This window comes from Oncorhynchus mykiss, chromosome 18 (genome assembly GCF_057628025.1).
Source record: "Oncorhynchus mykiss isolate SJ-2025 chromosome 18, ASM5762802v1, whole genome shotgun sequence".
NCBI lineage: Eukaryota > Metazoa > Chordata > Actinopteri > Salmoniformes > Salmonidae > Oncorhynchus > Oncorhynchus mykiss.
The window spans coordinates 10,032,501-10,057,471 of NC_143039.1; the positions used below are offsets into that span (position 1 = coordinate 10,032,501).

Consider the following 24,971-nt stretch of genomic DNA (forward strand, 5'->3'; position numbering starts at 1 on the left):
GTCCCAAACAGCGCCCTATTACCTATGGACCCTGGTCTAAAGTAGTGTGGATACGTCCCAAACAGCACCCTATTATTACCTATGGACCCTGGTCTAAAGTAGGGTACTACATAGGGAATAGGGTGCCTCATGGGGAATCCAAATGTAGCCGGCTGTTGTCAGACGGCCGGGCCGCTGTCTCTTAGTTACGACGTGGTCCCGGGCCGCTGTCTCTTAGTTACGGCGTGGTCCCGGGCCGAGAGGAAGGCACTGAAGGCTGTCATTGTGCTGATGGAGAGCCTGTTATCCTCCTCTCCTCCGCTCCTCTCCTCCGTTCCTCTCCTCCGTTCCTCTCCTCCGTTCCTCTCCTCTGTTCCTCTCCTCTGTTCCTCTCCTCCGTTCCTCTCCTCCGCTCCTCTCCTCCGTTCCTCTCCTCTGTTCCCCTCCTCCGTTCCTCTCCTCTGTTCCTCTCCTCCGTTCCTCTCCTCCGTTCCTCTCCTCCGTTCCTCTCCTCCGTTCCTCTCCTCTGTTCCTCTCCTCTGTTCCTCTCCTCTGTTCCTCTCCTCCGTTCCTCTCCTCTGTTCCTCTCCTCTGTTCCTCTCCTCTGTTCCTCTCCTCTGTTCCTCTCCTCTGTTCCTCTCCTCCGTTCCTCTCCTCTGTTCCTCTCCTCTGTTCCTCTCCTCCGTTCCTCTCCTCTGTTCCTCTCCTCTGTTCCTCTCCTCCGTTCCTCTCCTCTGTTCTGTTTCCTTGGTGCCACTCGGTCTCTGATGATGGAGAGGGTATTATAATGTACTGCTCCCTCCCTTCTCTCATCCTTCCCTCTCCTCCGCTCTGTAATTTTGGACACCCCCCCCCCCCCCACCCCACCCCCCTCTCTCATCTCTGATGATGTTAAAAATTGCAGGGCCGTGGTTTTGTCTTTCAATAATGCACTGCTTAAGAGGCTTTCATGAAGCCTCCACTGCCTGAGCTCTATGCTGGCAGGCTCCAGTCTACAAATTGCTGAATCACAGTACAGGGAGAAACAGAGAGTGAGAGAGAGAATCAGGGAGGGAGAGAGAGAGAATCAGGGAGGGAGAGAGAGAGGTTCAGGGAGGGAGAGAGAGAGGTTCAGGGAGGGAGAGAGAGAGGTTCAGGGAGGGAGAGAGAGAGGTTCAGGGAGGGAGAGAGAGAGGTTCAGGGAGGGAGAGAGAGAGGTTCAGGGAGGGAGAGAGAGAGGTTCAGGGAGGGAGAGAGAGAGGTTCAGGGAGGGAGAGAGAGAGGTTCAGGGAGGGAGAGAGAGCGGTTCAGGGAGGGAGAGAGAGCGGTTTAGGGAGGGAGAGAGAGCGGTTCAGGGAGGGAGAGAGAGCGGTTCAAGGAGGGAGAGAGCGGTTCAGGGAGGGAGAGAGAGCGGTTCAGGGAGGGAGAGAGAGCGGTTCAGGGAGGGAGAGAGAGAGGTTCAGGGAGGGAGAGGGAGAGGTTCAGGCAGGGAGAGAGGTTCAGGGAGGGAGAGAGAGCAGTTCAGGGAGAGAGAGAGAGATTCAGGGAGAGGGAGAGAGAGAGATTCAGGGAGGGAGAGAGAGAGATTCAGGGAGAGAGAGAGATTCAGGGAGAGAGAGAGAGAGAGATTTAGAGGGGGGAGAGAGAGAGAGATTTAGAGGGGGGAGAGAGAGATTCGGGGTGGGAGGGAGAAGAGATTCAGGGAGAGAGAGATTCAGGGAGGGAGAGAGAGCGGTTCAGGGAGGGAGAGAGAGCGGTTCAGGGAGGGAGAGAGAGAGTTTCAGGGAGAGAGAGATTCAGGGAGAGAGAGATTCAGGGAGGGAGAGAGAGAGATTCAGGGAGGGACAGAGTGAGATTCAGGGAGGGACAGAGTGAGATTCAGGGAGGGACAGAGAGATTCAGGGAGGGACAGAGAGAGATTCAGGGAGGGACAGAGAGAGATTCAGGGAGGGACAGAGAGAGATTCAGGGAGGGACAGAGAGAGATTCAGGGAGGGACAGAGAGAGATTCAGGGAGGGACAGAGAGAGATTCAGGGAGGGACAGAGAGAGATTCAGGGAGGGACAGAGAGAGATTCAGGGAGGGACAGAGAGAGATTCAGGGAGGGACAGAGAGAGATTCAGGGAGGGAGAGAGAGAGATTCAGGGAGGGAGAGAGAGAGATTCAGGGAGGGAGAGAGAGAGATTCAGGGAGGGAGAGAGAGAGATTCAGGGAGGGAGAGAGAGAGATTCAGGGAGGGAGAGAGAGAGATTCAGGGAGGGAGAGAGAGAGATTCAGGGAGGGAGAGAGAGAGATTCAGGGAGGGAGAGAGAGAGATTCAGGGAGGGAGAGAGAGAGATTCAGGGAGGGAGAGAGAGAGATTCAGGGAGGGAGAGAGAGAGATTCAGGGAGGGAGAGAGAGAGATTCAGGGAGGGAGAGAGAGAGATTCAGGGAGGGAGAGAGAGAGATTCAGGGAGGGAGAGAGAGAGATTCAGGGAGGGAGAGAGAGAGATTCAGGGAGGGAGAGAGAGAGATTCAGGGAGGGAGAGAGAGATTCAGGGAGGGAGAGAGAGAGATTCAGGGAGGGAGAGAGAGATTCAGGGAGGGAGAGAGAGAGATTCAGGGAGGGAGAGAGAGATTCAGGGAGGGAGAGAGAGAGATTCAGGGAGGGAGAGAGAGAGATTCAGGGAGGGAGAGAGAGATTCAGGGAGGGAGAGAGAGAGATTCAGGGAGGGAGAGAGAGAGATTCAGGGAGGGAGAGAGAGAGATTCAGGGAGGGAGAGAGAGAGATTCAGGGAGGGAGAGAGAGAGATTCAGGGAGGGAGAGAGAGAGATTCAGGGAGGGAGAGAGAGAGATTCAGGGAGGGAGAGAGAGAGATTCAGGGAGGGAGAGAGAGAGATTCAGGGAGGGAGAGAGAGAGATTCAGGGAGGGAGAGAGAGAGATTCAGGGAGGGAGAGAGAGAGATTCAGGGAGGGAGAGAGAGATTCAGGGAGGGAGAGAGAGAGATTCAGGGAGGGAGAGAGAGAGAGATTCAGGGAGGGAGAGAGAGATTCAGGGAGGGAGAGAGAGAGAGAGATTCAGGGAGGGGGAGAGAGAGAGAGATTCAGGGAGGGGGAGAGAGAGAGAGATTCAGGGAGAGGGAGAGAGAGAGAGATTCAGGGAGAGAGAGAGAGATTTAGAGGGGGGAGAGAGAGAGAGATTTAGAGGGGGGAGAGAGAGATTCGGGGTGGGAGGGAGAAGAGATTCAGGGAGAGAGAGAGAAAATGGCTGAAATCAACAAAAACAAAAAGTTATCCAAATGAAAATGTCTGTTAGGAGGTTAACTCTCTTCAACCTGAGAACGTGGAACCTTCTAGAGTCTGACCTTGTTCAAACCGACGAGCTGTCTGCTGGTGAAGGTCACTCCAGGGCTGTCTGCTGGTGAAGGTCACTCCAGGGCTGTCTGCTGGTGAATGTCACTCCAGGGCTGTCTGCTGGTGAATGTCACTCCAGGGCTGTCTGCTGGTGAATGTCACTCCAGGGCTGTCTGCTGGTGTGAAGAGACTTCTCTCGATCCTGAAGGTCACTCCAGGGCTGTCTGCTGGTGTGAAGAGACTTCTCTAGATCCTGAAGGTCACTCCAGGGCTGTCTGCTGGTGTGAAGAGACTTATCTAGATCCTGAAGGTCACTCCAGGGCTGTCTGCTGGTGTGAAGAGACTTATCTAGATCCTGAAGGTCACTCCAGGGCTGTCTGCTGGTGAATGTCACTCCAGGGCTGTCTGCTGGTGTGAAGAGACTTATCTAGATCCTGAAGGTCACTCCAGGGCTGTCTGCTGGTGTGAAGAGACTTATCTAGATCCTGAAGGTCACTCCAGGGCTGTCTGCTGGTGTGAAGAGACTTCTCTCGATCCTGACGGTCACTCCAGGGCTCCCTACTGTGATGGTCTGCGTCCCACATGCCAACCTATATGTTTTAAACGCGAAGAAAAACTATTTAAATTATGTATGAATTCACAATGCAGATATGGCCTTGTGTATGACCACTAGAGTTCAATCTACCACAGTTGGGGCTACCTACCAGGCGGCGTCGGGGCTTACCTACCAGACGGCTTCAGGGCTTACCTACCAGGCGGCGTCGGGGCTTACCTACCAGGCGGCGTCAGGGCTTACCTACCAGGCGGCGTCAGGGCTTACCTACCAGGCGGCGTCAGGGCTTACCTACCAGACGGCTTCAGGGCTTACCTACCAGGCGGCGTCAGGGCTTACCTACCAGGCGGCGTCAGGGCTTACCTACCAGACGGCTTCAGGGCTTACCTACCAGGCGGCGTCGGGGCTTACCTACCAGGCGGCGTCAGGGCTTACCTACCAGGCGGCGTCAGGGCTTACCTACCAGGCGGCGTCAGGGCTTACCTACCAGGCGGCGTCGGGGCTTACCTACCAGGCGGCGTCGGGGCTTACCTACCAGGCGGCGTCGGGGCTTACCTACCAGGCGGCGTCGGGGCTTACCTACCAGGCGGCGTCAGGGCTTACCTACCAGGCAGCGTCAGGGCTTACCTACCAGACGGCGTCAGGGCTTACCTACCAGGCGGCGTCAGGGCTTACCTACCAGGCGGCGTCAGGGCTTACCTACCAGGCGGCGTCAGGGCTTACCTACCAGGCGGCGTCAGGGCTTACCTACCAGGCGGCGTCAGGGCTTACCTACCAGGCGGCGTCAGGGCTACCTACCAGGCGGCGTCAAGGCTTACCTACCAGGCGGCGTCAAGGCTTACCTACCAGGCGGCGTCAAGGCTTACCTACCAGGCGGCGTCAAGGCTTACCTACCAGGCGGCGTCAGGGCTTACCTACCAGGCGGCGTCAGGGCTTACCTACCAGGCGGCGTCGGGGCATACCTACCAGGCGGCGTTCACCTTACTGCTGTACTACTCCCACTTAGCAACGATGGTAGTTTATGCTGTTTTTAGGTTTCACACCAGTAATTCCCCATACTTTTGACCATGGCCCGTAGGGTGTGTCCCAAATGGCATCCTACCTGGGGCCGTGATGAAGTTTCTGGCCACAACTTTTTGTTGTTGCTCTGGACTCGGCTTCACAGGCTGTCCGCGTTCCCCAGCGGGCCGAACAACCGACTGATCATTAAAGAACACATTTCTGGACCATCAAGAATGAAGTGGGATTCCTGAGTGAATCGTCGTAGGTTAATGCCGTTTTGGCACGTACCAACACCAACCTGCCAAGCTTCACACCTGCGGGGAAATTGGGACGGGAGGAAAATAATTGGGATGGAGAGTCGGCGTGCGAGAGTGAGAGAGAGAGACAGCGTGAGAGAGGGGCAGAGAGGTGAAGAGAGAGACAAGGTGAGGTGAAGAGAGAGACAAGGTGAGGTGGGAGAGAGACACGGGGTGGGAGAGAGAGACTGGGTGGGAGAGAGAGAGACGGGGTGAGAGGTGAAGAGAGAGACGGGGTGAGAGGTAAAGAGAGAGACGGGTGAGAGGTGAAGAGAGAGACGGGGTGAGAGGTGAAGAGAGAGACGGGGTGAGAGGTGAAGAGAGAGACGGGGTGAGAGGTGAAGAGAGAGACGGGGTGAGAGGTGAAGAGAGAGACGGGGTGAGAGGTGAAGAGAGAGACGGGGTGAGAGGTGAAGAGAGAGACGGGGTGAGAGGTGAAGAGAGAGACGGGGTGAGAGGTGAAGAGAGACGGGGTGAGAGAGACTGGGTGAGAGGTGAAGAGAGAGACGGGGTGAGAGGTGAAGAGAGAGACGGGGTGAGAGAGAGAGACGGTGAGAGAGAGAGACTGGGTGAGAGGTGAAGAGAGACACAGGGTGGGAGAGAGACGGGGTGGGAGAGAGAGACGGGGTGAGAGGTAAAGAGAGAGACGGGTGAGAGGTGAAGAGAGAGACGGGGTGAGAGGTGAAGAGAGAGACGGGGTGAGAGGTGAAGAGAGAGACGGGGTGAGAGGTGAAGAGAGAGACGGGGTGAGAGGTGAAGAGAGAGACGGGGTGAGAGGTGAAGAGAGACGGGGTGAGAGGTGAAGAGAGACGGGGTGAGAGAGAGACTGGGTGAGAGGTGAAGAGAGAGACGGGGTGAGAGGTGAAGAGAGAGACGGGGTGAGAGGTGAAGAGAGACACGGGGTGAGAGAGAGAGACTGGGTGAGAGGTGAAGAGAGACACAGGGTGGGAGAGAGACGGGGTGGGAGAGAGAGACGGGGTGGGAGAGAGAGACGGGTTGAGAGGTGGAGACACGGGGTGGGAGAGATGGATCAACACTACAGGGGTTATTAATATGGACCAACACTACAGGGGTTATTAATATGGACCAACACTACAGGGGTTATTAATATGGACCAACACTACAGGGGTTATTAATATGGATCAACACTACAGGGGTTATTAATATGGATCAACACTACAGGGGTTATTAATATGGACCAACACTACAGGGGTTATTAATATGGATCAACACTACAGGGGTTATTAATATGGACCAACACTACAGGGGTTATTAATATGGACCAACACTACAGGGGTTATTAATATGGACCAACACTACAGGGGTTATTAATATGGACCAACACTACAGGGGTTATTAATATGGACCAACACTACAGGGGTTATTAATATGGACCAACACTACAGGGGTTATTAATATGGACCAACACTACAGGGGTTATTAATATGGACCAACACTACAGGGGTTATTAATATGGACCAACACTACAGGGGTTATTAATATGGACCAACACTACAGGGGTTATTAATATGGACCAACACTACAGGGGTTATTAATATGGATCAACACTACAGGGGTTATTAATATGGACCAACACTACAGGGGTTATTAATATGGACCAACACTACAGGGGTTATTAATATGGACCAACACTACAGGGGTTATTAATATGGATCAACACTACAGGGGTTATTAATATGGACCAACACTACAGGGGTTATTAATATGGACCAACACTACAGGGGTTATTAATATGGATCAACACTACAGGGGTTATTAATATGGATCAACACTGCAGGGGTTATTAATATGGATCAACACTACAGGGGTTATTAATATGGACCAACACTACAGGGGTTATTAATATGGATCAACACTACAGGGGGTTATTAATATGGACCAACACTACAGGGGTTATTAATATGTACCAACACTACAGGGGTTATTAATATGGACCAACACTACAGGGGTTATTAATATGGACCAACACTACAGGGGTTATTAATATGGGCCAACACTACAGGGGTTATTAATATGGACCAACACTACAGGGGTTATTAATATGGACCAACACTACAGGGGTTATTAATATGGACCAACACTACAGGGGTTATTACAGGGTGGGGGGTTGTAGTATATTAGGGCAGGAAGAGACGGGGTGGGGGTTGTAGTATATTAGGGGAGGAAGAGACGGGGTGGGGGTTGTAGTATATTAGGGGAGGAAGAGACGGGGTGGGGGTTGTAGTATATTAGGGGAGGAAGAGACGGGGTGGGGGGTTGTAGTATATTAGGGGAGGAAGAGACGGGGTCGGGGGTTGTAGTATATTAGGGGAGGAAGAGACGGGGTGGGGGTTGTAGTATATTAGGGGAGGAAGAGACGGGGTGGGGGGTTGTAGTATATTAGGGGAGGAAGAGACGGGGTGGGGGGTTGTAGTATATTAGGGGAGGAAGAGACGGGGTGGGGGTTGTAGTATATTAGGGGAGGAAGAGACGGGGTCGGGAGTTGTAGTGTTTTAGGGCCTCTACTGTCTGAGCTGTCCTTTAAATGTCCCATCAATTCCCTGAGCAGGTCTGACATTTACCTGATTCCCCATGATGTCCCTTCTGCATGTTTTTCCAGAGGCTGTATGGTCAGCAGTGGGAGATGATTGAATTCAGAATTGATTCACGGCATTGACGAGACAAGTCTAATTAAGCTACCAGGAATGGTTGGCTTTAAAAACGTGGGTGGAACTGAACTTTTCACAACAACAACAAAAACAGAATAATCATTATATTTATCTCACCGCAGGTCTCTCTCTCTCTCTGTTCTGAGGACAGAAAACACCCCAGATTCACATCTGGTCAATACATACATCATATGGTCCATAAGAGGACGACACGTCCAAATGTAATCTGAGGGAAATATGTCTCTCTAATATGGTCATACATTGGGCAGGAGGTTAGGAAGTGCAGCTCAGTTTCCACCTCATTTTGTGGGCAGTGAGCACATAGCCTGTCTTCTCTTGAGAGCCATGTCTGCCTACGGCGGCCTTTCTCAATAGCAAGGCTATGCTCACTGAGTCTGTACATAGTCAAAGCTTTCCTTAATTTTGGGTCAGTCACAGTGGTCAGGTATTCTGCCGCTGTGTACTCTCTGTTTAGGGCCAAATAGCATTCTAGTTTGGTCAGAGTTCTGTTAATTATTTAAAATTTATTTTTGTTTTCTCATGATTTTGTTGGGTCTAACTGAGCTGCTGTCCTGTGGCTCTGTGGGTTGTGTTTGTGAACAGAGCAGGGTTCGTCTCTCTGTAGGTGATGGCTTTGTTATGGAAGGTTTGTGAATCACTTCCTTTTAGGTGGTTGTAGAATTTAATTGCTATTTTCTGGATTTTGATCATTAGCAGGAATTGTCCTTATTTTGCTCTGCATGCATTATTTGGTGTTTTACGTTGTGCACGGAGGATATTTTAGCAGAATTCTGTATGCAGAGTGTCTCTCGCTCTGTCCGTCTCTCGCTCTCTCGCTCTCGTTCTCTCTCTCGCTCTCGTTCTCTCTCTCGCTCTCGTTCTCTCTCGCTCTTGTTCGCTCTCGCTCTCTCTCGCTCTCGCTCTCGTTCTCTCTCTCTCTCTCTCTCTCTCTCTCCCTCTCTCTCGCGCTCGCTCTCGCTCTCGCTCTCTCTCTCTCTCTCTCTCTCTCTCTCTCTCTCTCTCTCTCTCTCTCGTTCTCTCGTTCTCTCGTTCTCTCTCTCTCTCGTTCTCTCTCTCTCTCGTTCTCTCTCTCTCTCGTTCTCTCTCTCTCTCTCATTCTCTCTCTCTCTCTTTGTCGGTGAGAAAAGGGAGGGAGAAGACATAGTATGGAGCAGCTCAACTCCATGATTTAGACTCCAATCAGGGCCAGGGGGAAGGAGGTGCAGGGAAAGGCCTATTGTTTTATGGACCGAAGCTCAGAGACTCTCTGCCTGCCCACTGACAGAGCCAGCCAGCCCAGACTCCCCGGATGCTCCCCAAATCACACCCTATTCTCTCTATAGTGCACTCCTTTTGATCAGAGCCTCTAACGATCAGGTCTAAAGTAGTGTACTAAAATAGGGATTTAGGGTGCCATTTGGAATGCACAACGTCTCCCGAGTCCTCCGGAGTTAATTTATGACCGGGAGGCCACAACAGAGGAGCGGGAGAGAGGCACAACAGAGGAGAACACCTGTAGTAAAAAAGTTAAAACGTTGTTAAAATATATTTACGAAGCACTTCTGCAGCCCAGGTCGGGGAGTGTGTTCTGCTCACTGGTAAACCGTGATCTACAGCGAGCGGTCTGTTGAGAGAAACGCTCCCATCAGAGAGAACAGAAACAGGCTGCTAGCTCCTCCACTCCCACAACGGAGCTGCTATCGACCTCCACTCCCACAACGGAGCTGCTATCGACCTCCACTCCCACAACAGAGCTGCTATCTCCTCCACTCCCACAACGGAGCTGCTATCGACCTCCACTCCCACAACGGAGCTGCTATCGACCTCCACTCCCACAACGGAGCTGCTAGCTCCTCCACTCCCACAACGGAGCTGCTATTGACCTCCACTCCCACAACAGAGCTGCTATCGACCTCCACTCCCACAACGGAGCTGCTATCGCTTCCACTCCCACAACGGAGCTTCTATCGCTTCCACTCCCACAACGGAGCTGCTATCGACCTCCACTCCCACACAGCAGAGCTGCTATCGACCTCCACTCCCACACAGCAGAGCTGCTATCTCCTCCACTCCCACAACAGAGCTGCTATCGACCTCCACTCCCACAACAGAGCTGATATCGACCTCCACTCCCACAACAGAGCTGCTATCGCCTCCACTCCCACAACAGAGCTGCTATCGACCTCCACTCCCACAACGGAGCTGCTATCGCCTCCACTCCCACAACAGAGCTGCTATCGACCTCCACTCCCACAACAGAGCTGCTATCGCCTCCACTCCCACAACGGAGCTGCTATCACCTCCACTCCCACAACGGAGCTGCTATCGACCTCCACTCCCACAACGGAGCTGCTATCGCCTCCACTCCCACAACGAAGCTGCTATCGCCTCCACTCCCACAACAGAGATCCTATCTCCTCCACTCCCACAACAGAGCTGCTATCGCCTCTACTCCCACAACAGAGCTGCTATCGACCTCCACTCCCACAACAGAGCTGCTATCGCCTCCACTCCCACAACAGAGCTGCTATCGCCTCCACTCCCACAACAGAGCTGCTATCACCTCCACTCCCACAACAGAGCTGCTATCGACCTCCACTCCCACAACGGAGCTGCTATCGACCTCCACTCCCACAACGGAGCTGCTTTTGACCTCCACTCCCACAACAGAGCTGCTATCGCCTCCACTCCCACAACAGAGCTGCTATCGCCTCCACTCCCACAACAGAGCTGCTATCGACCTCCACTCCCACAACAGAGCTGCTATCGCCTCCACTCCCACAACAGAGCTGCTATCGACCTCCACTCCCACAACAGAGCTGCTATCGCCTCCACTCCCACAACGGAGCTGCTATCACCTCCACTCCCACAACGGAGCTGCTATCGACCTCCACTCCCACAACGGAGCTGCTATCGCCTCCACTCCCACAACGGAGCTGCTATCGCCTCCACTCCCACAACAGAGATCCTATCTCCTCCACTCCCACAACAGAGCTGCTATCGCCTCTACTCCCACAACAGAGCTGCTATCGACCTCCACTCCCACAACAGAGCTGCTATCGCCTCCACTCCCACAACAGAGCTGCTATCGCCTCCACTCCCACAACAGAGCTGCTATCACCTCCACTCCCACAACGGAGCTGCTATCGACCTCCACTCCCACAACGGAGCTGCTATCGACCTCCACTCCCACAACGGAGCTGCTATTGACCTCCACTCCCACAACAGAGCTGCTATCGCCTCCACTCCCACAACAGAGCTGCTATTGCCTCCACTCCCACAACAGAGCTGCTATCGCCTCCACTCCCACAACAGAGCTACCAGTGGTGGCCCTACTCCCTACCAGTGGTTGCCCTACCAGTGGTGGCCCTACCAGTGGTGGTCCTACCAGTGGTGGCCCTACTCCCTACCAGTGGTGGCCCTACTCCCTACCAGTGGTGGCCCTACTCCCTACCAGTGGTGGCCCTACTCCCTACCAGTGGTGGCCCTACCAGTGGTGGCCCTACTCCCTACCAGTGGTGGCCCTACCAGTGGTGGCCCTACTCCCTACCAGTGGTGGCCCTACCAGTGGTGGCCCTACTCCCTACCAGTGGTTGCCCTACCAGTGGTGGCCCTAGTCCCTACCAGTGGTGGCCCTACCAGTGGTTGCCCTACCAGTGGTGGCCCTACTCCCTACCAGTGGTTGCCCTACCAGTGGTGGCCCTAGTCCCTACCAGTGGTGGCCCTACCAGTGGTTGCCCTAGTCCCTACCAGTGGTGGCCCTACCAGTGGTGGCCCTAGTCCCTACCAGTGGTGGCCCTACTCCCTACCAGTGGTGGCCCTAGTCCCTACCAGTGGTGGCCCTACTCCCTACCAGTGGTGGCCCTAGTCCCTACCAGTGGTGGCCCTAGTCCCTACCAGTGGTGGCCCTACCAGTGGTGGCCCTAGTCCCTACCAGTGGTGGCCCTACTCCCTACCAGTGGTGGCCCTAGTCCCTACCAGTGGTGGCCCTAGTCCCTACCAGTGGTGGCCCTACCAGGGTTGGCCCTAGTCCCTACCAGTGGTGGCCCTACTCCCTACCAGGGGTGGCCCTACTCCCTACCAGTGGTGGCCCTACCAGTGGTGGCCCTAGTCCCTACCAGTGGTGACCCTAGTCCCTACCAGTGGTGGCCCTACCAGTGGTGACCCTAGTCCCTACCAGTGGTGACCCTAGTCCCTACCAGTGGTGGCCCTACTCCCTACCAGTGGTGGCCCTACTCCCTACCAGTGGTGGCCCTACTCCCTACCAGTGGTGACCCTACTCCCTACCAGTGGTGGCCCTACTCCCTACCAGTGGTGGCCCTACTCCCTACCAGTGGTGGCCCTATTCCCTACCAGTGGTGGCCCTACTCCCTACCAGTGGTGGCCCTACTCCCTACCAGTGGTTGCCCTACTCCCTACCAGTGGTGGCCCTAGTCCCTACCAGTGGTGGCCCTAGTCCCTACCAGTGGTGGCCCTAGTCCCTACCAGTGGTGGCCCTAGTCCCTACCAGTGGTGGCCCTAGTCCCTACCAGTGGTGGTCCTAGTCCCTACCAGTGGTGGCCCTACTCCCTACCAGTGGTGGCCCTAGTCCCTACCAGTGGTGGCCCTACCAGTGGTGGCCCTACTCCCTACCAGTGGTTGCCCTAGTCCCTACCAGTGGTGGCCCTACTCCCTACCAGTGGTGGCCCTACCAGTGGTGGCCCTACTCCCTACCAGTGGTGGCCCTACTCCCTACCAGTGGTGACCCTACTCCCTACCAGTGGTGACCCTACTCCCTACCAGTGGTGGCCCTACTCCCTACCAGTGGTGGCCCTACTCCCTACCAGTGGTGGCCCTACCAGTGGTGGCCCTAGTCCCTACCAGTGGTGACCCTAGTCCCTACCAGTGGTGGCCCTACTCCCTACCAGTGGTGGCCCTACTCCCTACCAGTGGTGGCCCTACCAGTGGTGGCCCTAGTCCCTACCAGTGGTGACCCTAGTCCCTACCAGTGGTGGCCCTACTCCCTACCAGTGGTGGCCCTACTCCCTACCAGTGGTGGCCCTACTCCCTACCAGTGGTGACCCTACTCCCTACCAGTGGTGGCCCTACTCCCTACCAGTGGTGGCCCTACTCCCTACCAGTGGTGGCCCTACTCCCTACCAGTGGTGGCCCTACTCCCTACCAGTGGTGGCCCTACTCCCTACCAGTGGTGGCCCTAGTCCCTACCAGTGGTGGCCCTACTCCCTACCAGTGGTGGCCCTACTCCCTACCAGTGGTGGCCCTACTCCCTACCAGTGGTGGCCCTAGTCCCTACCAGTGGTGGCCCTACTCCCTACCAGTGGTGGCCCTACTCCCTACCAGTGGTGGCCCTACTCCCTACCAGTGGTGGCCCTACTCCCTACCAGTGGTGGCCCTACCAGTGGTGGCCCTCCTCTCTGAATATCTAATGGTTGTAACGTTTGCAGAGTGTTTTTGTTCTGGAGGATATTGTTCCAACTCTTACTGATTTGCCACTTTGTTCCAATATGAAATGGCCCATTTTGTAAATTAATGTATTAATTACGCAGTAGCTCTTGCTGAACACAACAGCAATTTGCATCTGCTAACTGAATGACATGGTTTCAGTAGTTTCTAACAGCTAACTGGACAGGGTTTCAGTAGTTTCTAACAGCTAACTGGACAGGGTTTCAGTAGTTTTAGCTGGACAGGGTTTCAGTAGTTTCTAACAGCTAACTGGACAGGGTTTCAGTAGTTTCTAACAGCTAACTGGACAGGGTTTCAGTAGTTTTAGCTGGACAGGGTTTCAGTAGTTTTAGCTGGACAAGGTTTCAGTGTTTTCTAACAGCTAACTGGACAGGGTTTCAGTAGTTTTAACAGCTAACTGGACAGGGTTTCAGTAGTTTCTAACAGCTAACTGGACAGGGTTTCAGTAGTTTTAGCTGGACAGGGTTTCAGTAGTTTCTAACAGCTAACTGGACAGGGTTTCAGTAGTTTCTAACAGCTAACTGGACAGGGTTTCAGTAGTTTTAGCTGGACAGGGTTTCAGTAGTTTTAGCTGGACAAGGTTTCAGTGTTTTCTAACAGCTAACTGGACAGGGTTTCAGTAGTTTTAACAGCTAACTGGACAGGGTTTCAGTAGTTTCTAACAGCTAACTGGACAGGGTTTCAGTAGTTTTAGCTGGACAGGGTTTCAGTAGTTTCTAACAGCTAACTGGACAGGGTTTCAGTAGTTTTAGCTGGACAGGGTTCCAGTAGTTTCTAACAGCTAGCTGGACAGGGTTTCAGTAGTTTCTAACAGCTAACTGGACAGGGTTTCAGTAGTTTTAGCTGGACAGGGTTTCAGTAGTTTCTAACAGCTAGCTGGACAGGGTTTCAGTAGTTTCTAACAGCTAACTGGACAGGGTTTCAGTAGTTTCTAACAGCTAACTGGACAGGGTTTCAGTAGTTTCTAACAGCTAGCTGGACAGGGTTTCAGTAGTTTCTAACAGCTAACTGGACAGGGTTTCAGTAGTTTCTAACAGCTAACTGGACAGGGTTTCAGTAGTTTCTAACAGCTAACTGAACAGGGTTTCAGTAGTTTTAGCTGGACAGGGTTTCAGTAGTTTTAACTGCTAACAGCACAGGGTTTCAGTAGTTAGCGGCTAACAGGACAGGGTTTCAGTAGTTAACTGCTAACAGGACAGGGTTTCAGTAGTTAGCGGCTAACAGGACAGGGTTTCAGTAGTTAACTGCTAACAGGACAGGGTTTCAGTAGTTAACTGCTAACAGGACAGGGTTTCAGTAGTAGTTTTTGTTTGTCATGCGGAATACACACACAGGGTTGTATGTATGATCTCTTAGCCTGCGTCCCTAATGGCCCACAATTCACTATATAGTATCTATAATACACCAGTGGACCAGAGACCGGTCTATAGTTGAGCACTGGGTAGGGAAAAGGGTTCCATTTGGGACGATCTCTCTATGTTTCTGTAGCTTGGAGAGAGAACATATTTAACGTTGGCATTTAACCTCTACAGGATCGGTTGAGCTAACGTAGTCCAATGCTAATTAGCATGAGGTTGTAAGTAACACAAACATTTCCCAGGACATAGACATATCTGATATGGGCAGAAAGCTTCAATTCTTGTTAATCTAACTGCGCTGTCCATTTTACATTAGCTATTACAGTGAAATAATACCATGTTATTGTTTGAGGAGATAGAGCACAGTTATGAACTTAAAAAGTTATTCATATACCAATTAGGCACATTGGGCCAGTCTTGATACAAAAGTTTGAACAGAAATGCAATGGTTCATTGTATCAGTCCAAAACTTTGCACGTACACTGCTGCCATCTAGTGGCCAAAATCTAAATTGCTCCTTGGAGCTGGAATAATACATTATGGCCTTTCTCTTGCATTTCAAAGATGATTAAAAAGATATTAAAAAAAAAAACTCATGTTTTTTTCATTGTATTATATTATATATATTTTACCAGATCTAATGTGTTTTATTCTCCTACATTAGTTTCACATTTCCTTAAACCTCAACTTGTTTCCTCTCGAATGGGCAGTTAGATTTGGGTATGTCATTTCAGCTGAACATTGAAACAAAGGATCCCATCCTTAAGTCAACACATTACGGAGATTATGTCATGCTCAATATTTGTTGAGGAAAAAACATGTTTTGTATGAATTGTTTTTTTGGGGTGTTTGTAAGTGTGGGTTTAATTTGAGTAGTTTTTTGTAGATGTGTGGGTTTGTCTGTGTCTGTTTGTCCTTTTCTGTGTGTTCTTTGAAACTCCTGTATTAATGTGTTTCTCCTCCTCTCCTCTCCCTCTCCCCTCTCCCTCTCCCTCTCCCTCTCCCTCTCCCTCTCCCTCTCCCTCTCCCTCTCCCTCTCCCTCTCCCTCTCCCTCTCCCTCTCCCTCTCCCTCTCCCTCTCCCTCTCCTCTCTCCTCCTCCTCCCTCCTCCCTCCCCCCCAGGGCAGTGTGTGTAGCAGTCATCAGATTTCCCCTCAGGAGTTCCTGGGGGAGTTAAAGTCAGGGGTGACTGACGAACGCCTCATGGCCTGTCTGGACTCTCTCCGTGTCTCCCTCACCAGCAACCCTGTCAGGTAGGTTACTCACACTCACACTGTCATCGTCTGGACTGGCCTGATCTCAGTACTTGCTGGGTCTGGACCGGCCTGATCTCAGTACTTCCTTGGTCTGGACCGGCCTGATCTCAGTACTACCTGGGTCTGGACCGGCCTGATCTCAGTATTTCCTTGGTCTGGACCGGCCTGATCTCAGTACTTCCTTGGTCTGGACCGGCCTGATCTCAGTACTTCCTTGGTCTGGACCGGCCTGATCTCAGTACTACCTGGGTCTGGGCCGGCCTGATCTCAGTACTTCCTTGGTCTGGACCGGCCTGATCTCAGTACTTCCTTGGTCTGGACCGGCCTGATCTCAGTACTTCCTTGGTCTGGACCGGCCTGATCTCAGTACTTCCTTGGTCTGGACCGGCCTGATCTCAGTACTTCCTTGGTCTGGACCGGCCTGATCTCAGTACTTCCTGGACCTGGACAGGCCTGATCTCAGTACTTCCTGGGTCTGGACCGGCCTGTGTCCTCCAACCACAGCTTGTTTTTTAACTACTGTAGCCCTCCTAAAAAAGGCTTGGTCTTCTCCTAGCTAATAGCACACTTTCTTTCCTCTTTCAATGCCCCCCCCCCCCCCTCTAGAGGCCTGTCCTTGGTTGACCATATGTCTCTGTACATCGGGCTCCCGAGTGGCGCAGCGGTGAGAGGCACTACATCTCAGTGCTAGAGGCGTCACTACAGACCCTGGTTCGATCCCGGGCTGTATCACAACCGGGCCGTGATCGGAGGGACCCACAGGTCGGCTCACAATTCGGCCCGGCGCCGTCCGGTTTTAGGGGAGGGTTTGGCCCGGGGTAGGCCGTCTAGTTAAGTAAAAAAATAAAACTACCCCCTTCTCCGCCAGCCTTCCCTCCCTCCCCCATGTTGTCGGGGTTCCGAGCAGAGCAACACTCCATGCTGGGACTCATTAATATGTATTGCATCTCCAGCAGCACTTCCCCAGCTCTCCTCCTCCTCCCTCCCTCCCTCCCTCCCTCCCTCCCCTACGTCTTTTTTTAATTGTTTGATGCCTATCGTGACGAGCTCCCCGCTGCTCCTGTATCACAAACATGACACACCTCTCACCAGGAGGGCCTCCGCCGCAGCCCGCCCAGCAACCGTAAATACGTTTCTGAATAATTAAATAAGATGTTGTATTTTCTTCCCCCACGTTTATTGCCGTTGGTTTCAGGTTCCTGGTACCTTTTTTAATGCCGTGCACACAGTGGAGGAGAGCTGCAGGCCGTGAAGGGGGACTAGAGGACACAGAGGAGAGCTGCAGGCCGTGGGAGGGGGACTAGAGCACACAGAGGAGGAGAGCTGCAGGCCGTGGGAGGGGGACTAGAGCACACAGAGGAGGAGAGCTGCAGGCCGTGGGAGGGGGACTAGAGCACACAGAGGAGGAGAGCTGCAGGCCGTGGGAGGGGGACTAGAGCACACAGAGGAGGAGAGCTGCAGGTCGTGGGAGGGGGACTAGAGCACACCTAGCAGGAGAGCTACAGGCAGTGGGAGGGGGACTAGAGCACACAGAGGAGGAGAGCTGCAGGCCGTGAAGGGGGACTAGAGGACACAGAGGAGAGCTGCAGGCCGTGGGAGGGGGACTAGAGCACACAGAGGAGGAGAGCTGCAGGCCGTGGGAGGGGGACTAGAGCACACAGAGGAGGAGAGCTGCAGGCCGTGGGAGGGGGACTAGAGCACACAGAGGAGGAGAGCTGCAGGCAGTAGGAGGGGGACTAGAGCACACAGAGGAGGAGAGCTGCAGGCCGTGGGAGGGGGACTAGAGCACACAGAGGAGGAGAGCTGCAGGTCGTGGGAGGGGGACTAGAGCACACCTAGCAGGAGAGCTACAGGCAGTGGGAGGGGGACTAGAGCACTATATTAAAATACACGTTGATCACATCACACCGCGCATTTTAAAAACTGGGGCTTTTTAACATTTTATTATTTATGTGTCTCCTTGCAGAGTCCTTGGGTTTTGTAACTGTCAGTGGTTCATTAATGGTTCTGACCTGTTACCGCGCGGTAGGGTTCTGACCTGTTACCGCGCGGTAGGGTTCTGACCTGTTACCGCGCGGTAGGGTTCCGACCTGTTACCGCGCGGTAGGGTTCTGACCTGTTACCACGCGGTAGAGTTCTGACCTGTTACCGCGCGGTAGAGTTCTGACCTGTTACCAGACTGTAGGGTTCTAACCTGTTACCACACTGTAGGGTTCTAACCTGTTACCACACTGTAGGGTTCTGACCTGTTACCACGCTGTAGGGTTCTAACCTGTTACCACGCTGTAGGGTTCTGACCTGTTACCGCGCGGTCGAGTTCTGACCTGTTACCACACTGTAGGGTTCTGACCTGTTACCACGCTGTAGGGTTCTGACCTGTTACCGCGCGGTAGAGTTCTGACCTGTTACCACACTGTAGGGTTCTGACCTGTTACCACACTGTAGGGTTCTAACCTGTTACCACACTGTAGGGTTCTAACCTGTTACCACACTGTAGGGTTCTAACCTGTTACCACACTGTAGGGTTCTGACCTGTTACCACGCTGTAGGGTTCTGACCTGTTACCACGCTGTAGGGTTCTGACCTGTTACCACACTGTAGGGTTCTAACCTGTTACCACACTGTAGGGTTCTAACCTGTTACCACGCTGTAGGGTTCTGACCTGTTACCACGCGGTAGGGTTCTAACCTGTTACCACACTGTAGGGTTCTAACCTGTTACCACACTGTAGGGTTCTAACCTGTTACCACGCTGTAGGGTTCTGACCTGTTACCACGCGGTAGGGTTCTAAGCTGTTACCAGACTGTATGGTTCTAACCTGTTACCACACTGTAGGGTTCTAACCTGTTACCACACTGTAGGGTTCTGACCTGTTACCGCGCGGTAGGGTTCTGACCTGTTACCACGCGGTAGGGTTCTGACCTGTTACCGCGCGGTAGGGTTCTGACCTGTTACCGCGCGGTAGGGTTCTGACCTGTTACCACGCGGTAGAGTTCTGACCTGTTACCGCGCGGTAGAGTTCTGACCTGTTACCGCGCGGTAGAGTTCTGACCTGTTACCAGACTGTAGGGTTCTAACCTGTTACCACACTGTAGGGTTCTAACCTGTTACCACACTGTAGGGTTCTGACCTGTTACCACGCTGTAGGGTTCTAACCTGTTACCACGCTGTAGGGTTCTGACCTGTTACCGCGCGGTCGAGTTCTGACCTGTTACCACACTGTAGGGTTCTGACCTGTTACCACGCTGTAGGGTTCTGACCTGTTACCGCGCGGTAGAGTTCTGACCTGTTACCACACTGTAGGGTTCTGACCTGTTACCACACTGTAGGGTTCTAACCTGTTACCACACTGTAGGGTTCTAACCTGTTACCACACTGTAGGGTTCTAACCTGTTACCACACTGTAGGGTTCTGACCTGTTACCACGCTGTAGGGTTCTGACCTGTTACCACGCTGTAGGGTTCTGACCTGTTACCACACTGTAGGGTTCTAACCTGTTACCACGCTGTAGGGTTCTGACCTGTTACCGCGCGGTAGAGTTCTGACCTGTTACCACACTGTAGGGTTCTGACCTGTTACCACGCTGTAGGGTTCTGACCTGTTACCGCGCGGTAGAGTTCTGACCTGTTACCACACTGTAGGGTTCTGACCTGTTACCACACTGTAGGGTTCTAACCTGTTACCACACTGTAGGGTTCTAACCTGTTACCACACTGTAGGGTTCTAACCTTTTACAACACTGTAGGGTTCTGACCTGTTACCACGCTGTAGGGTTCTGACCTGTTACCACGCTGTAGGGTTCTGACCTGTTACCACACTGTAGGGTTCTAACCTCTTACCACACTGTAGGGTTCTAACCTGTTACCACGCTGTAGGGTTCTGACCTGTTACCACGCGGTAGGGTTCTAACCTGTTACCACACTGTAGGGTTCTAACCTGTTACCACACTGTAGGGTTCTAACCTGTTACCACGCTGTAGGGTTCTGACCTGTTACCACGCGGTAGGGTTCTAAGCTGTTACCAGACTGTATGGTTCTAACCTGTTACCACACTGTAGGGTTCTAACCTGTTACCACACTGTAGGGTTCTGACCTGTTACCGCGCGGTAGGGTTCTGACCTGTTACCACGCGGTAGGGTTCTGACCTGTTACCGCGCGGTAGGGTTCTGACCTGTTACCGCGCGGTAGGGTTCTGACCTGTTACCACGCGGTAGAGTTCTGACCTGTTACCGCGCGGTAGAGTTCTGACCTGTTACCGCGCGGTAGAGTTCTGACCTGTTACCAGACTGTAGGGTTCTAACCTGTTACCACACTGTAGGGTTCTAACCTGTTACCACACTGTAGGGTTCTGACCTGTTACCACGCTGTAGGGTTCTAACCTGTTACCACGCTGTAGGGTTCTGACCTGTTACCGCGCGGTCGAGTTCTGACCTGTTACCACACTGTAGGGTTCTGACCTGTTACCACGCTGTAGGGTTCTGACCTGTTACCGCGCGATAGAGTTCTGACCTGTTACCGCGCGGTAGAGTTCTGACCTGTTACCACACTGTAGGGTTCTGACCTGTTACCACACTGTAGGGTTCTAACCTGTTACCACACTGTAGGGTTCTAACCTGTTACCACACTGTAGGGTTCTAACCTGTTACCACACTGTAGGGTTCTGACCTGTTACCACGCTGTAGGGTTCTGACCTGTTACCACGCTGTAGGGTTCTGACCTGTTACCACACTGTAGGGTTCTAACCTGTTACCACACTGTAGGGTTCTAACCTGTTACCATGCTGTAGGGTTCTGACCTGTTACCACGCGGTAGGGTTCTAACCTGTTACCACACTGTAGGGTTCTAACCTGTTACCACACTGTAGGGTTCTAACCTGTTACCACGCTGTAGGGTTCTGACCTGTTACCACGCGGTAGGGTTCTAAGCTGTTACCAGACTGTATGGTTCTAACCTGTTACCACACTGTAGGGTTCTAACCTGTTACCACACTGTAGGGTTCTGACCTGTTACCGCGCGGTAGGGTTCTGACCTGTTACCACGCGGTAGGGTTCTGACCTGTTACCACACTGTAGGGTTCTAACCTGTTACCAGACTGTAGGGTTCTGACCTGTTACCAGACTGTAGGGTTCTGACCTGTTACCGCGCGGTAGGGTTCTAACCTGTTACCAGACTGTAGGGTTCTAACCTGTTACCACACTGTAGGGTTCTGACCTGTTACCACACTGTAGGGTTCTAACCTGTTACCAGACTGTAGGGTTCTGACCTGTTACCAGACTGTAGGGTTCTGACCTGTTACCAGACTGTAGGGTTCTAACCTGTTACCACACTGTAGGGTTCTGACCTGTTACCAGACTGTAGAGTTCTGACCTGTTACCAGACTGTAGGGTTCTGACCTGTTACCAGACTGTAGGGTTCTGACCTGTTACCAGACTGTAGGGTTCTAACCTGTTACCACGCTGTAGGCACGATTTTTAGGTCTCCTTCTGATCTAGACTATGAGGCTCACAATGCTTCTTTAATAGTAATCTAAAGTCTATTTCTTTACTAATCTAAAAAACAGTTACATTTTCTATTCAAAAGTGGACGTACTGTAGCTGAGTGACCGTAGGAAAATCTACTCATTTAAAAAGTTTTAGAGAGAGAGAGAGAGAGAGTTTGATTGCAATACACATCGTTGTGCTCCTGAGGTTTTCCTGTGCTGCTCTACCAAGGTGTCTCTTCAGTCTAGGATTGAGTTTTCGTGCTCATAAACCTATTACCCCCCCCCAGTTAAATTTGATTCCAACACATGTCGTTCACTACGTTTTCAATTTATTAAAGACTGTTGTCTATTATGGACCTTAAACATCAACTTCTAGAAAAGGCGAGAGATGGAGGGGTTGGGGGGGCGAGAGAGACGGTAGGAGGATTGTAAAACAGTTTTCGCCGTGTCTGTAGTCTTCATTGGCGAAATTTGTAAAATGTCATGAATTCCATTAGTTAATGGATGGAAAGGCGGGAGAGGACTCTGTTCCGTCCGCATCGGCAGACAGTGGCAATCATCCAACACCGTGTCCCTTCCAGTCCCCCCCTCCGCATCCCAAACGGCATCCTATCCCCTATATAGTGCACTACTTTAGACCAGAGCCCTATAGAACCCTATTCCCTATATAGTGCACTACTTTAGACCAGAGCCCTATAGAACCCTATTCCCTATATAGTGCACTACTTTAGACCAGAGCACTATAGAACCCTATTCCCTACATAGCGCACTACTTTAGACCAGAGCCCTATGGAACCCTATTCCCTATATAGCGCACTACTTTAGACCAGAGCCCTATAGAACCCTATTCCCTATATAGTGCACTACTTTAGACCAGAGCCCTATGGAACCCTATTCCCTACATAGCGCACTACTTTAGACCGGAACCCTATTCCCTACATAACGCACTACTTTAGACCAGAGCCCTATAGAACCCTATTCCCTATATAGTGCACTACTTTAGACCGGAACCCTATAGAACCCTATTCCCTATATAGTGCACTACTTTAGACCGGAACCCTATTCCCTATATAGCGCATAGGCTGCCATTTGGGACTCCTGGTCTTCTTATACTGCGTCACTCACTGATTATTATTCAGACACAGATCTGTGTTTTTTTTATACCTCTTTAGCCTAAAGGACACTTGATGAAAAGTAATCCAATTATTTAAACTTTATTTTTATTCATCCGTGGCGTCGCACGGAACGGGACGGACAAGATTCCAGTGGTCCTCTTCTTTAAAGTGAAGATCTCTTTATTAGTCAGTTACACACACGAGGTCCAATCTGAAATTCGACTTCCTCTTTCAACCCAACCGGCCTCTTATGATTGGTTTGGTTGTTAGAATATTGCTCTACTATTCGCTGGTTATGCTAATAACATGAGATGTTATTTTGTTATTTTCACATTTGTCTACAGTAAGATTTGTCCTTGCTGTTTGCTCAGGCTGTACTGAAACAAACACCCTTTCTGCTATGGCAGATCCTTCCCTTTAAAAGATTTTAGATATCCCTTTAAAAGATATAGATATCCCTTTAATAGATATCCCTTTAAAATATATAGATATCCCTTTAAAATATATAATCCCTTTAAAATATATAGATATCCCTTTAAAATATATAGATATCCCTTTAATAGATATCCCTTTAAAATATATAGATATCCCTTTAAAATATATAGATATCCCTTTAAAAGATATAGATATCCCTTTAAAAGATATAGATATCCCTTTAAAAGATATAGATATCCCTTTAAAAGATATAGATATCCCTTTAATAGATATAGATATCCCTTTAATAGATATCCCTTTAATAGATATAGATATCCCTTTAAAAGATATTAGATATCCCTTTAAAATATATAGATATCCCTTTAATAGATATCCCTTTAAAATATATAGATATCCCTTTAAAAGATATTAGATATCCCTTTAATAGATATAGATATCCCTTTAAAAGATATAGATATCCCTTTAAAAGATATAGATATCCCTTTAATAGATATAGATATCCCTTTAAAATATATAGATATCCCTTTAATAGATATAGATATCCCTTTAATAGATATAGATATCCCTTTAAAATATATAGATATCCCTTTAATATATATAGATATCCCTTTAATAGATATAGATATCCCTTTAAAAGATATAGATATCCCTTTAATAGATATAGATATCCCTTTAAAATATATAGATATCCCTTTAATATATATAGATATCCCTTTAATAGATATAGATATCCCTTTAAAAGATATAGATATCCCTTTAAAATATATAGATATCCCTTTAATATATATAGATATCCCTTTAATATATATAGATATCCCTTTAATAGATATAGATATCCCTTTAAAAGATATAGATATCCAGCTCTGTATAGGGTTCTAACCTGTTACCACACTGTAGGGTTCTAACCTGTTACCACACTGTAGGGTTCTAACCTGTTACCACACTGTAGGGTTCTGACCTGTTACCACACTGTAGGGTTCTGACCTGTTACCACACTGTAGGGTTCTGACCTGTTACCACACTGTAGGGTTCTGACCTGTTACCACGATATTCCTTTAAAAGATATAGATATCCCTTTAATAGATATAGATATCCCTTTAATAGATATAGATATCCCTTTAAAATATATAGATATCCCTTTAATAGATATAGATATCCCTTTAATAGATATAGATATCCCTTTAATAGATATAGATATCCCTTTAAAATATATGAGATATCCCTTTAATAGATATAGATATCCCTTTAATAGATATAGATATCCCTTTAATAGATATAGATATCCCTTTAAAATATATAGATATCCCTTTAATAGATATTCCTTTAAAAGATATAGATATCCCTTTAATAGATATAGATATCCCTTTAAAAGATATAGATATCCCTTTAATAGATATAGATATCCCTTTAATAGATATAGATATCCCTTTAACAGATATAGATATCCCTTTAACAGATATAGATATCCCTTTAACAGATATAGATATCCCTTTAAAAGATATAGATATCCCTTTAAAAGATATAGATATCCCTTTAATATATATAGATATCCCTTTAATAGATATAGATATCCCTTTAAAAGATAGAGATATCCCTTTAATATATATAGATATCCCTTTAATAGATATAGATATCCCTTTAAAATATATGAGATATCCCTTTAAAATATATTCCTTTAAAATATATTAGATATCCCTTTAACAGATATAGATATCCCTTTAAAAGATATAGATATCCCTTTAATAGATATAGATATCCCTTTAAAATATATGAGATATCCCTTTAATAGATATAGATATCCCTTTAAAATATATGAGATATCCCTTTAAAATATATTCCTTTAAAATATATTAGATATCCCTTTAAAAGATATAGATATCCCTTTAAAAGATATAGATATCCCTTTAAAAGATATAGATATCCCTTTAAAATATATTAGATATCCCTTTAACAGATATAGATATCCCTTTAAAAGATATAGATATCCCTTTAATAGATATAGATATCCCTTTAACAGATATAGATATCCCTTTAATAGATATAGATATCCC

At 49.9% G+C, this 24,971-nt stretch overlaps 1 protein-coding gene across 1 annotated transcript in view; it reads left to right on the top strand.

Annotated features, from left to right (window-relative positions):
- diaph3 (diaphanous related formin 3) overlaps window positions 1-24,971 on the top strand; it is a 711,417-nt gene that overhangs the window by 119,874 nt on the left and 566,572 nt on the right. Inside the window, exon 5 of the mRNA XM_090206735.1 lies at window positions 15,756-15,886. Coding sequence (XP_090062861.1) covers window positions 15,756-15,886 — 131 coding nt within the window. The remainder of the gene's footprint in view (window positions 1-15,755; window positions 15,887-24,971) is intronic.